This window comes from Didymella exigua, assembly GCF_010094145.1.
Source record: "Didymella exigua CBS 183.55 unplaced genomic scaffold M421scaffold_48, whole genome shotgun sequence".
Taxonomy (NCBI): domain Eukaryota; kingdom Fungi; phylum Ascomycota; class Dothideomycetes; order Pleosporales; family Didymellaceae; genus Didymella; species Didymella exigua.
This window is the reverse complement of record NW_022984822.1, coordinates 184,872-197,066: the sequence shown is the minus strand read 5'-3', so window position 1 is coordinate 197,066 and position 12,195 is coordinate 184,872. Positions and strand designations below refer to the sequence as shown.

Sequence of the window (12,195 nt, the reverse complement as noted above, 5' to 3'; positions counted from 1 at the left end):
AATGAAAAAGTCGAAAAGTCATGGTCGGTCCCGATCAATTGCGCGTGATGCGTGCGAGCATTCATTTTGTCTAATTCAGTAAGTGATTGGGGAGAGGAGGGTCAAACCTCGAGACGTCAGGCATTAGTGTGTACAGCAACAGAGCTTTCCCATGCTCGACCTGCTGAAGGAATATCTTATCGTGCCAAGATCAAAGACCCCAACATTACCAAACACACCGTTCTTTACCCTGTAGAGCGAGTGTGCATGAAGTTGGGGTTACATACCTTCTACTAACAGTGCAGTGTTGCAGCCTCACCCTTGGTTGGCTAGGATGCGGCATCGCCATACGATAACTCGACAGTGTTTCGATGCATTCATTTCATGCACATAGACCAATACAATCAGTAAAATCAGTCTCAGGTGCGAGTTCCGATATCACATTGCTCATGTGACGTCGTGCAGATAGCCGCCCCTCACCTGTGGAGATGGCTTTGACCAGCGGGGTACGCTTCCTAACCGCAACACCACGCGTACTCACCTCTCTCCGCAGACGATACAAGAGCTCCACGCATATGTCAAGATTTCCGACAAGTGATCTCACGCTCTTGTACCGTTCACCGCGGAGAGATCCTAGAAAAGACTGCCGAAGCCATCCGGAAGTCGCCTGCACCGCCTTGCTTTAGTTTGTTTAACAAGCACACGGCAGTCCTGACTGGCTCTCTGCAACAGCCAATTTCATCTTTACGAAATACACTCTCACTGGGCCTCCTCGTTCTTGACCACGAATCTATCGTCCTTCAAACTGCAGCTGAAGCCTTCGAACCCCATTGAATCCAATCCGGGTCCACTTCTAGGACAAAATGGCGACAGAGGCCCACTGCGCATACTGCTTCGAGAGCCTCGCCGCGTCCCTCGAAAAGCGCCCCGCGCTCTCCCTGCGCCAAACCGAAGCACTATGGAAGAAGTACCACGGCTCAGCCACCACGGCTGGAACCGACGTCGACTCGCCCGCCAAACCCGCCGCGGTATCACGGCTGCTCTCACCCTCCAGCGGCAGCTCGTCCGGCGCAGCATCCACGCCCAGTGGCACAAGCTCCGCCAGCAGCGCCGACACAAGCGTGACATCGCTGGGCACAGCGCTGCAGAACGAAGGCGCGCAGGAAGACCACCCGCTGTTCGTGACATGGAACACGGTGAGCCGCAGCGGGGAGAAGCGACTGCGGGGCTGCATTGGCACGTTTGAGCCGCTAGACCTGGAAGAGGGGTTGGAGAGCTATGCGTTGACGAGGTGCGTTCCCTGCGCTGCTTCTGTGCTAGCCCAGATTCAATAGCAGACATGTGTGCCAGGATTCTGACTGCGCCCCAGTGCATTCGACGACACGCGCTTCGCGCCCGTCACTGCGCGCGAACTCCCCTCGCTGCAGGCCGCCGTAACCCTTCTCACCGACTTTGAACCCACGCCCAACGCCGACCCTCTGGCGTGGGACATCGGCACCCACGGGCTGCGCATCTCATGGACGCACCACGGGCGGCGGTATGGGGCGACATACCTCCCGGACGTAGCGCGGGAGCAAGGCTGGACCAAGGAAGAGACGCTGGTGAGTCTGATGCGTAAGGCGGGGTGGAGCGGGCGGAAGGACGACTGGCAGAAGGTGGGGTTGAAGGTTGTGCGGTACCAGGGGAAGAAGGTGAGCTTGGAGTATGGCGAGTGGAAGGCGTGGCGGGCGTGGGTGGAGGAGGAGATGGCTGATAAGTAGGAATGCCGTTAGTGGTGGGTGCGAGAAGGGGGCCGCGATATGACTTATGATATCTATGATAGATCTAGCACGGCATCCTATGACAGATCTAGATAGTAGACATGATCGTCCATCCAAACTCTCTTCACATAGAAGAGCTCATAAGACTCGACGCCTGACGCTATGCTATGCAACTAACAAAGACACTCCTGACCTATGTAAAGCTCTTCTTCGGCCGCAAATCCACAATCTCCAGTGGCGCGTTCTGCAGCTCCACGACATGGCCCGGCTTCAGCGCCTCCGTATAAATATTATCCACATCATGCGGATGGAAAATGCCGGGCTTGGAGCAGCTCAGTATCGCCTGCTTCCCCGGCGGATCCGTAAGCCGAAAGCAGCCCCAGCTGGGCTGTTTCGACGGCGCGCAGACGATTGCAATGCTCTCGGCCATCATGACCTGATAGCCGACGTGTGTGTGCAGATCCCTACTGCTCATGAAACACGTCTGCGTGGGATGTGTGTGTATCCAGCCCACGACCAGCAGATTTTCCTTGTCGCAGTAGTCGAATAGCTCTTCCTCGTTCAGGGTCTCGCAGGTATCGCTTGTGCTTGTCTGCTCGGGAATGATTAGCCGCGTTATGAACAGGGCATTGTTCTTCAGAATGCCGCACAGCATGCCGCACGTCTCTAGGTTTAGGCGCGTGTTTGTGGATGCGCTGCCGAGAAATTGAGAGCGTAGTTGGGAGGGGAGAAAGACGGGCCGCAAAGGGTCGCCGTTTTCGAGGAAGGCGCTAGGCTGGAAGGTGAAGTCGTCAAGTTCGTTGGAGGGTGTGGGGGGCCGCTCGGTGGTGTATTTTCCTGGTATGGGCGGTGCGTCGGAGGCGTACTTTCCGGGTACTGGAGGCGGGTAGGGCCGATCGTAGAGACTTGGATGTGTTGGTGTGGAGGATTTCGGTGGGAGAGGTGGTGGGATTGAGGGCGCGCCGGAGGATCTCCAGATTTGCTCTTTTGGTGGACGAGCAGGTAGAGAGGAACCCTGCGTGCTGGAATCTGACCATTGATCCTGCGCGGAGGTATGTGGTACGGATGGGTAGTTGTATACTGACGTGGAAGTTTGCGAGGGTGGGCGCTGTAAGGGTCAGCGGTGCGTGCTCATCGTACTTGAAGGCGAGACGTACCTGGGAGTACGACATGCGCTGGCCGTCTCTCTGCAAGCGCGCGACCTCTTGAATCTGACTGGACAAATCATCCCCAGGCCGAACTTGCCGCGCATATTCATCGTCCCAAGTCCCCCAGATGCCACCAGTCCTCCTCTCTTGCTCCTCCTCTTCCGACACGCCAGCCTGCCGGACACTCATGCGCTGTGTATCTCGCCGCCGCACTTCTCTCTGCGCCAGCCTCGCTGCCAACGAGTGGTTGTCCAGGTTCCGCGCGTCTAGCGCCGGTCTCTCCCCGTACGATATTCTCCGGGACGTCCGGTCTTGTATCGAGAGTGCGTCCGACTCATGTGGCAAGCTCTTCGCGTGCTTGCCCTGCAATGCCTTCAAAGCATCCTGCTGTCGCCTCTTCCTGTCCTCGTACTCCTCATGTCGCCTCTCTATCCGCGGCCGGAGCTCCTCCATCCTCTGAAGGTCGCTTTGGACAGTCTTGGTTGCAGCGTTGAGCGCTTTTCGGTTCTCCGGCTTCTTGCGGTCAGGGTGCTCTATCAGATGATCCAGCACAAGGCCGGCGTGGCGACACAGAAGGAGGTAAGTTTGCGCCTCGTTACCCTCGATCTCATAGACTTGCGCCTGCATACGTCAGCTCCAGGCCATTGTACTGGCTCATGCAACACACCTCCTTCTGCATGGTGTTCGCCGTTCGCAGCCAGTTTGCCAGCGGTATGTGCGCATTGTATGTGTAGTTGTTGGCCTGCGCAGCCAGGTCGGCCACGCTGGGCGCATTGCGGGAGGACATTGTAGGATGTGTAATCGTGCTGAGGGAGCGGCGGTGGAGAGACGGGAGAATCGTTGTAGAGATTCCCTGGCCGCTACCGGTATGTTGTGGGATTACACGTCTTCATCTGTCCGGTGCGGTACGTTTGTTGGTGCCTGGCGTCTTATTAAGACATCGCCCAGTGCACTGTGATGGGCGCCGGCGGTCAATTGTGGGGCTGACGTAGCTTGGGCGCCAAAACGGAGCCTTCGCACGTTGGATGCTCAGCGCATGTGACTCGCACTTGTTCGATGGTGATATGGGCAGTCTGGCTTAGTTTGTCTGCTCTAGCAACCGTGAGGGGATTTCCGGAGGATACACCATGGTCACGAAGAGCAAGCGCGTGTGCACGTGAAATGCAGGGTTGCGTACGGGCTTTGATAACCATGGAGCTCAGAGCCGATCGAGTAGAACAACAACATAGAAAATCGTTCGCAGATATCCTATCGCCCCTCCGAGTCCTCGGAAAGCTTGTCCCACTCGCTATCTGTACTCAAATCCCCCGTGCTCTCTCCAAGCCCGCCCTTCCGCTGCTTCATCGCACCGTCCACCAGCGGCGCAAGCCTAGTCGACGCGCCAGTTGTGCTTGCTCCAGCAGGTCCACCACCGGAGGCGCTCGCAGTAGCCCGGGGTGTCTGCTCCCTCTCGGGCCTGTCTACAAACACGGTGCTCTGGGTCTCGGGCCTGGCACGCTTCTCCTTCTTTGCTAGCCCGTCAGTCTGCTTCTGCACCTCCTCCTTTGCGTCGACTTCCGTGTCATCCCCTGTGTCGATGTCTGCTTGGTCTCCGTCGCCAGCTGCGTCCTTCTCACTCCCGCGCCTCTCAGCGCGAATGCGCTTAGCCTCCTCTTCTGCCTTCTGCGCTATGCTTATCTCCTTCGCGAACCAGTTGATGCCGTACCAGAGGCCGCCAGTGAGGAAGGACAGGATTACGAAGTGGATACTGTAGGTGCCAATAAAGAGCGCGAAGAAGAGAAGCTGGAGGGCAGCGAAGGAGGCGTTGGTCGCGATAAGGAGGGTCGGTGTGGGACCTGGGGTGAAGATAGACTCCCAGAGGTCTTCGAGGAAACTGCCCGCCATGTTGTCGGCGTGTGTGTGTAAGGTAGAGGGCGAGTGACGTGGTGCGCGGAGCTTGTTTGGAGCTTATGCGGTGGTGTTGGCCTGAAGTACCCCGCTGCTGCCTGATGCCCGTGAGTGAACAGGTGTTGCTATGTGCTTGCGACGTAGTCGTGAGGATAAGTTGAAGGTTGGGGGCTGCGTGAGTGGCGTCAGAGCCGGAGCGCGCCAGTGAAGACTGACCGAGCGGCGCGAAGGAGGGAGAGCTTGCAAGCTTCGCCAGTAGCGGGGCTGGCGGTCATTGCGGCAGGGGCCGAGGTGCATCTGATTGGTTCTCAGGGTGATACGCATATTGATCTTGAGAACGTGACCGATATGCAAGGGTGTATGACGGTACTTTGACAAGGTATTTGCTTTGAAAGTCATGCGAAAGAAGGAGAGGCGCGAAGAATGTACAGTGCTGTAAAGCCCTAGGCTCTCTGTTCAGCTTGGAGGTAATCAGAGTAGTGGCCAAGGAGGTATTTCTTCCAAAACACTCAGCAAACGATCGACGGCTACATGACCGTGCAGTTGGTTGCCGGCTTCGACGAGTGACGATAGACGTACTTCGACCTGCTGCTGTGCTTTCTTCGTCTTCGGCCGTCGTATACATAGCCAAAGTCGTCAACGAATCCATCATCCACAACCATGCCGTTGCCAAAGGAGTCGTACCCACCACAGATCGCTGGTTGCGAGCCATACGGTCCAGTAAGTCGATGGTCGTACCCATAGCAGTTACCAAACCCGTTGACCGGCACCACCGCTCGATTCGACGTCATTGGCATACTCAAACCCATACTCAGTCCGATACCCTTCCCAGCACCCCAGTTAGTCGTCGCCAACGGTACATTGCCCCAAGAGCCAGGAATGGCGTTACTTCCGCCAATGTGACTACGGATCAACTGGTTGCAACCCCACGGTCCTTGCACCATCTCGATGGTCTCGCGGTCTGCGAAGCCGCTGTTGCACTGCGGGCAGGTAAACGGAGGTGCGATTAAGGTTTGGTAGGTTTGCCGGTTAGGACAGCTCAGGAGGTCCGAGAGGAAGCCGCAGGGTTGGGACATGGAGATCCAGGAGTGGCCACATGTAGGAGAGTCGTAAAGGGTACAGCCACACATCTTGAAGGTGGGAGGTGCTCGTCTGACTTGGCCGGCTTCGAGAATACACGAGAAATCGAAGTGGGTAGCACGAAGACGGCGAGTCGCCGAGGTAGACAGGTGCTGATCAGGGTGGACGGAGAGGATGTCGGTGTAAGTCTTGATATTCGCTGAACATATATAGTACATCTCGAGGCTGCTGTGAAAGCGTCTGCGAACTTGTTTGCCTGCATATGCTGGATGCGAGGCCTCGGTCGTTCGTCGTTGATCTGTGAAGGGGCATCACTGTTCACCGTCAATGATCACTGATCGGACTTCTTTGGGCCATCGAGGGGAACCACGACTTCGGCTTCCTCGGCCTCGGCCTCTTCAGCTTCTTGCTTCTTGATCTGCTGCATAAGCTCGTACAGCTGACCGATTTGTTGGTCTACAGGTCGTCAGTGAGGGTTTGCTTTGTCCGTAGGGCATTCACGTACCGCTCATTTTATCGATCTTGGCTTTGTCCATCTTTTCTCCTTTCCAGGTATCGCCTTCTATCGCCTGGGCATACATTTGCCATTCTGAAAGGAAGCCAATCTGTGTTGCTGTTACTGTGCTATCCAATCACGTGTAGTGGCGTATGACCTACAATTTGGACGGGATTGTCGATGTCCTTGTGCGCCCTGAACTCAGCTTTGACATACATGTCGCCAAGCAACCGCTGTTCTACAGGTAGTTTCTTTCGATGTGTTCTCAGTATCGTCCTGTACAGTGGGATCGGTGGCAGTAACGCAGCCGGAGCTGGTCGAAAGGGCCCTTTGGACGCGCCAGCATCTGTGGCCGTGGCCAGTAGTCGCGAGTATATTCTCATTTTGATCAATTAGTGGTTCAAAAGATGTCGAAGATGGAAGATCCAAACCGAAGGGATGGATTCATGATGATCGAGAGGCTCGATGACCTCAGCCTCGGCTAGCGCTGTCAGGGTCCAGAGCACATTGGCCAATCTTTTTTGAGCATCAGTCCGGACTCCCGCAATCGTCAACATGCTGCCGACGCCTTCGACTTCGCACGTCTGCTTCGATCGCGTGTACGAGCCGGCCGAGGACTCGTACCTGCTGCTCGACACCCTAGCATCGCCGACCGAGTCAGCGTTTCTCTCAGAGCGCTTCCCGCTGTCGAGTACCCCGCCGTTGGTGCTCGAAGTGGGAGTCGGCTCAGGCGTCGTGCTGGCTTTTGTCGCAGCAAATGCGCGCAGCATTTTTGGTCGCCATGATGTGTTAACTTTTGGCACTGACATCAACAGCTTCGCCTGTCAAGCAGCTTCACAGACAGTCTCAACAGCCATCACGGAGAAAGAACATCTGGCCGACCGATCTGTATTCCTGGATATCGTAAACGGCGACCTGGCGTCCTCAGTCCGCGCGCACTCCATCGACGTCTTCATCTTCAACCCGCCATACGTACCCGCCGAGCTGCCCGATTTCTCGCGCCATGCCGACTTCAATGCCGTGCCTGAGGGTAAGACAAAGCCCAGCTTCGAGCAGGACTCGTACCTACTGGAGCTGTCATATGCTGGTGGAGAGGACGGAATGGTGGTGACGAACAGAATGCTGGAGCAGATCCCGGACATATTGAGTGAAGGGCGCGGGGTAGGTTACGTCCTGCTGTGTGCACAGAACAAGCCAGACACTGTCAAACAGCAGATAAGAGACAGGGCATCTGGATGGCAAGCAGAGACAGTCGGCACAAGCGGAAAGAAAGCTGGTTGGGAGAAGCTACATATCATAAGGATATGGAAGGATGCTGTCTAGGACGTCAAAGTTCCATGTCGTCCCACGCCTTTTTGCTCAATCTTCCTCGCGCGACATTGCGCATGTCCTGTAATAACACAGCTGTTGTCGGCCGGTCCGCGCGCTCCTTCGCCATACAAGCACTCATCCAGTCGTACAACTCTCTACTGTATTGAGGGTATATTTGGCCAGTCGCGCAAAGGCCGAGCTGTTGTGTCCGGTCATAATCGATTGGGATTATTCGTCTCGGAAGTCGCGCCCAGAAGAAATGCTCCGCTCTTGCATACCGCCCCAAGTGTGCCTGTATCTCCTGCCAACAACGGTCCCGATCCCGCCGACCATCCCGCCATGGTTCTTGTCCAGTCGCAAGAAATTGAACGCAGGCACCCAACGACCAGATATCAGCCGCTTTGGTGTTGATTTTCGGGTTCTCCGGAGGCTGCCATTCAAATGTTCCGATATAGTTCTCCTTATCACTACTGTCCGTTGTCCAGACCATGGCAAGCTGGAAATCACACAACTTAAAGGAGGGATACTTGGTGTCGTTGTACGTGACCAAAACATTCTTCGGTTTTATGTCTCGGTGAACCATGACACCCGGCTCTGCATGATCTGGGGGAATGTCTCCATGGATGAACGCCAGTGCTTGTGTCATCTGCACGAAGAAACGCCATATGAAATCCTCCGGGACCGCCTTCTTGGAACCATAGTGGCGATTGTACCATTGATCCACGTCACCGTTGGGATAGTACTCAGAGATCGTTTCACCGATTCCAGATGAGTTCGTTAGCCATGTAAGGGGATGGACGATCCTTTTGTGGCGCGGGAGGATTTTGAGCATCTGAACCTCATGAGACTTCTTGTTGGTGACGCTATCTTCATCTTCGAGAACCTTCCTGACGACAAGTCGTGGCCGTTGGTGTTTGTCCTTGGCCTTCAAGAGACTGACAGCATTATTGTGGAGGTCGCGTTTGTGCGTCCAGTCGTTAGGATTGTAAAAGAAAGGCGCGTCTTCTTCATCGCGTTGCCGCTCTTGCCGATTATCTGGGGCTGTCGGAGAACCGACGCGGTTTGAGAGACGCGAGAAAGGCGCGGTGAAGGTGGCGGCAGCGCGAGGACGGCCTGTCTCCTAGGCATGCTCGTCGGAGCGAGCTGTTGAACGAAAGGGATTCCGCATGTCGTAGTCTTGTTAGTGACAGAATAATACAAGATGGTAAATGATGGGGTTTGTTGGAAAGAAAGACGCATGTGAGTGTGATGTACAGCAGTGTCTAGCTGACCGCTTTTCCCTCGGCCCATCTGAGGTAAATACCGGGTGCAGGAAAGAACGAGACTGCACGTGGCAACCTTGGCAAGGCGGAGTTACAAGGCAACCACAAAACACAATAAAGCAACTCTAGCCAAGAGATCATCGTAAACCGGGGACATCTGCAGGACGCATGTTTCCTAGGGGTCTTGACCGCTGCGCTGATGCTCTAAGTGGCTTATGTTGATATAAGGTGAACTCACGGTCCCACCACCAGGATGGCAGTGGACAACACCGCAGCTCTCACCACAGCCTCGTAACCCGATACCAAGCATACTTGATCTGCGACTCAGCCACACTGCAGCCGAGCATCACTCAGTATGACGACGCTCGTTGGAACTCACACTGAGCTTCTCGTTTATTACAAGCCAATTTCATTTGAAACACCAACTGTACACGCACCGACTACCTCCAGGGCCATCCACCTACAGAACTTACCAATACATTGAGCGTCACTCGACCGCAACGCCCCACATCCCACCAACAGGTCACCGCCACGCGCAACGACGCGCCCTCGCTCACGATTCAACCGGGGCATCCACAATGGTGATCCACGAGACCGTGCTCTCAGAGGCACAGGAATACGACTCGGCACAGCAACTCTAGAATGGTGATAGTGACAATGTTGAAATGAAAAGTATCCGGGTATCGATATCGGCTTGTGAAATACGCCGCTATGCTACGCTCGCCCACAACGATATCTCCGAATTCAACGTCCAATCATCAAATGCGTAACCATCAAACGTAACGCTCGTCCTCGCTCAAATTCGTATAGTCAAAGACAAGTGCAACCTAACCGGCGAAAGCAAACCGGTTGAGGTTGAACATAGGCTTGCGAGGCGAGCATACGCTTTCGCCATCGCTGTCGTGGACGATCAGGTCCTCGCTGCCTTTCAGTGAGGCACGTCGCCTCTTCGCTGGTGTGCATGGTGGCGAGGACGCGGGAACGACTACCTCGGATTCGAGCGTTGCCCAAGCCGAGTCCTCTATGTCAGGCTGTTCGTCTACGGAAGATGGGGTGCCTGGGACGACGGTCTTGACCTTGATCTCTTGTGCACTTGTGAAAAAGACCTCCAATGGCAGAGCTGAAGGTGTCCGTGCTTCAGTATTGCGTCTGCGCACTTGGCTTGTTCTCGAGCTCGCTGAGCTCGTGATGCTTGACTCGGATTCCTTGTAGGTAAACCTCGACCGCAGATTCTGGATCTGTGACGATATCGCAGCACTGAAGACGCTCTCCGGCTCCGGGCTCCCGAAAGATGTGGCAGGGGTGAGGATTCCAGTGGAGTCTTGCGACTCGGCTGTGGAAGTTCTTGAGGTAGCAGTAGACTGCGAATCGCTTTGGGTGTCGCTGAAGATCCTCAGCTTCTTCTTCGATTGTGAAGCTGACTCTTCCAGATCTGCTACTTTTGCCATAGCATCACCCAATGAGTCATCAGAGTACAGCTCGAAGCCGTTGTCCGTCTCCCGTCTGCCACTCTTAGTCGGGCGAGTAGAGGGACTCGGCTCAGGCAAAGTTGATGCGAAAAATTGGCTCCGTACAATGCCCTCACCTCCAGCGGAAGGATTGTTGAGTACGGAGTCAGAACAAAGTCGTTGCCTCTTAGGTGGCGGGTGTGGTGCGGATCGCCTTCGTCCAGGCTCAGATGTGAGTCGTCTTATTGGCTGGGGTGTCGTGCTGAGAAAGGAGGGCCTATGTGTTGATTGCGATCCAGGAGCAAGGACTGCTGCCCAGCCGTTGCTTTCCCTCTGTTGTTCAAGAAGTACTTGCTGACTCGGCGACGGTGTGAAGATGTTTGGATCGAGCTCAGCCAACGGCGTACGCCTCGGCTTGAAAAAGGAATCGATCGATTTAGTCCCCTTCAGATCCGGTGTCTGTACATTCGTTGAGGTTCTTCGTGATGCACCAAACACCTTGCCCCTTGGTGTCGCCCTGGGGGCAACCGTGATAGGTGACTTGGTACGTGGGTAAAGATCGCCTTTCGCGACTCCTGCTGCAAGGTGTGCTGCAACTTCTTCGCCAAGATAGGGCATGTCGGCGATGTCGACATCATCCGGAAGGGGCGTCAAGTTGACCAGTCGGTTCTCAGTTGGACAGAATACCCATTGGTACAGGAAGGTCTTCTCTGCCTGGTCAAAGTCGGTCATGAAGCCATTAGGTACCTTGAGCTTGCCGTCGAATTGTGCAGCTTTGACGAGACGATCCACGGTCTTATGCTTCCGAAGCATGCGGTGAGCGGTCTTCAGTCCTAGCCCACCAATGCCAGGCAGGTAGTCGCACCCACTGAGGATAGCCATTCGTCTGAATTCGGCATCTGACCAGCCTACTAGGCTAATCTCGCGGCAAGCTGTGAAATGATTGCGATTGACTTCAATGCAATCGCCGTACTTGTCGAGCTTAGTGAGTAGGCACTTGGCGCCGAAGACCAGCAGATCTGAATCTTCGGACAAGATGCCATCGATCACACCCTTGCGCTCCAGGTACACCATCTGCGAGTCTGCTTCGTACGGTGCAACCACGTATTGGACGTTGATGATCTTAAGTTCTTCGATAAAGGCGCGCGCCATGTCCGGTGTGACGTCGACAGCCTTCTGCAGTTCCAACTGCGCCTGTGATGTCTTGCCAACCTTCAACAGCTCCAAGCCCAGTCGTTTGCCTTCCTTCCTCCTTTCTCTCCGGTCCTTCTCCGTGCCGGCTTTGCTGGGCAGGTTGTCGCCATCGAAGATCAGGTATGGGGTAATTCCGAAGTGTATGAGCATGCGGACGCGGTTCATGCAGAAGTCGATGTATCTACAACGAGGTGAGCTGATCGTCATATGACGACATCCCGCGAACGTACTTGGTAGTGGGCTTCTCTAGGGCCAGATCAATCGCACAGGCAGCCGTCCCTCGATGTAGCCATCCGTAGGCATCGACGCCTATGGTTTGGCCGGCAAACTTCTTGAGATTGCATGGCTTGTGAATGGACTTCAGCAGCGGCAGCAGCCCTGGTGAATATCAGCCTGGGTCCAGGAGCGGTTGGCAGGGGACGTACCTGAGATGCCCATCTTCAATGATTTGCCCCTCACGCGTCAAGCCCAAACAAAGGCTTTCAGAACGATACTATGAGAACCATTACGGCGCTGAGGCTCCTGTCCAACTTACCGAAGAGTACCCTGGTTCAAGGAGAGGGGTCGGGCTCAAGCAGGACAGCCTTGCCGCCTGTATAACGGAGTTATCGACGTTGTGGAGCATTCATC

At 55.2% G+C, this 12,195-nt stretch overlaps 8 protein-coding genes across 8 annotated transcripts; 2 read left to right on the top strand and 6 right to left on the bottom strand.

The window, feature by feature from the left end:
* Nucleotides 1-842: 842 nt before the first annotated feature.
* On the top strand, nt 843-1,739 carry M421DRAFT_74946 (uncharacterized protein; the record flags this gene model as incomplete). The annotated part of the gene is made up of 2 exons (XM_033597089.1): nt 843-1,270; nt 1,349-1,739. The coding sequence occupies 2 exons, from the start codon at nt 843-845 to the stop codon at nt 1,737-1,739; spliced, it is 819 nt and encodes a 272-aa protein (XP_033443873.1).
* Nucleotides 1,740-1,932: 193 nt separating this feature from the next.
* M421DRAFT_104355 (STAM binding protein) lies at nt 1,933-3,674 on the bottom strand (the record flags this gene model as incomplete). The annotated part of the gene is made up of 3 exons (XM_033587007.1): nt 1,933-2,847; nt 2,897-3,508; nt 3,555-3,674. 3 exons carry the CDS (start codon nt 3,672-3,674, stop codon nt 1,933-1,935), a joined length of 1,647 nt encoding a protein of 548 aa, XP_033443872.1.
* Nucleotides 3,675-4,135: 461 nt separating this feature from the next.
* Nucleotides 4,136-4,771, bottom strand: M421DRAFT_9564 (Pkr1-domain-containing protein; the record flags this gene model as incomplete). Its single annotated transcript, XM_033598322.1, has 1 exon — nt 4,136-4,771. The coding sequence occupies one exon, from the start codon at nt 4,769-4,771 to the stop codon at nt 4,136-4,138; it is 636 nt and encodes a 211-aa protein (XP_033443871.1).
* Nucleotides 4,772-5,036: 265 nt separating this feature from the next.
* Nucleotides 5,037-6,405, bottom strand: M421DRAFT_310099 (uncharacterized protein). Its single transcript, XM_033589198.1, has 2 exons — nt 6,360-6,405; nt 5,037-6,310 (listed from the first exon to the last, which is right to left on the bottom strand). The coding sequence occupies exon 2, from the start codon at nt 6,070-6,072 to the stop codon at nt 5,302-5,304; it is 771 nt and encodes a 256-aa protein (XP_033443870.1). The 5' UTR covers nt 6,073-6,310; nt 6,360-6,405; the 3' UTR covers nt 5,037-5,301.
* M421DRAFT_104353 (acetate non-utilizing protein 9, mitochondrial precursor) lies at nt 6,186-6,733 on the bottom strand (the record flags this gene model as incomplete). Its single annotated transcript, XM_033587006.1, has 3 exons — nt 6,186-6,310; nt 6,360-6,459; nt 6,512-6,733. The coding sequence occupies 3 exons, from the start codon at nt 6,731-6,733 to the stop codon at nt 6,186-6,188; spliced, it is 447 nt and encodes a 148-aa protein (XP_033443869.1).
* Nucleotides 6,734-6,905: 172 nt separating this feature from the next.
* M421DRAFT_74886 (uncharacterized protein) lies at nt 6,906-7,673 on the top strand (the record flags this gene model as incomplete). Its single annotated transcript, XM_033597082.1, has 1 exon — nt 6,906-7,673. One exon carries the CDS (start codon nt 6,906-6,908, stop codon nt 7,671-7,673), a length of 768 nt encoding a protein of 255 aa, XP_033443868.1.
* M421DRAFT_425676 (kinase-like protein) lies at nt 7,504-8,962 on the bottom strand. The gene has a single exon (XM_033594160.1). The coding sequence runs from the start codon at nt 8,491-8,493 to the stop codon at nt 7,678-7,680; it is 816 nt and encodes a 271-aa protein (XP_033443867.1). The 5' UTR covers nt 8,494-8,962; the 3' UTR covers nt 7,504-7,677.
* Nucleotides 8,963-9,324: 362 nt separating this feature from the next.
* M421DRAFT_425675 (exodeoxyribonuclease 1) lies at nt 9,325-12,170 on the bottom strand. Its single transcript, XM_033594159.1, has 3 exons — nt 11,991-12,170; nt 11,796-11,943; nt 9,325-11,746 (listed from the first exon to the last, which is right to left on the bottom strand). The coding sequence occupies exons 1-3, from the start codon at nt 12,001-12,003 to the stop codon at nt 9,751-9,753; spliced, it is 2,157 nt and encodes a 718-aa protein (XP_033443866.1). The 5' UTR covers nt 12,004-12,170; the 3' UTR covers nt 9,325-9,750.
* Between the last annotated feature and the right edge of the window lie 25 nt (nt 12,171-12,195).

Excerpts from the sequence above, each read along its gene's own strand:
- M421DRAFT_310099 (XM_033589198.1), bottom strand. The coding sequence starts at position 6,072 with ATGTACTATATATGTTCAGCGAATATCAAGACTTACACCGACATCCTC.
- M421DRAFT_425676 (XM_033594160.1), bottom strand. The coding sequence starts at position 8,493 with ATGCTCAAAATCCTCCCGCGCCACAAAAGGATCGTCCATCCCCTTACA.
- M421DRAFT_425675 (XM_033594159.1), bottom strand. Across the intron at positions 11,747-11,795 it reads CTAGAGAAGCCCACTACCAA|ATACATCGACTTCTGCATGA; the intron begins GTACGTTCGCGG and ends ACCTCGTTGTAG.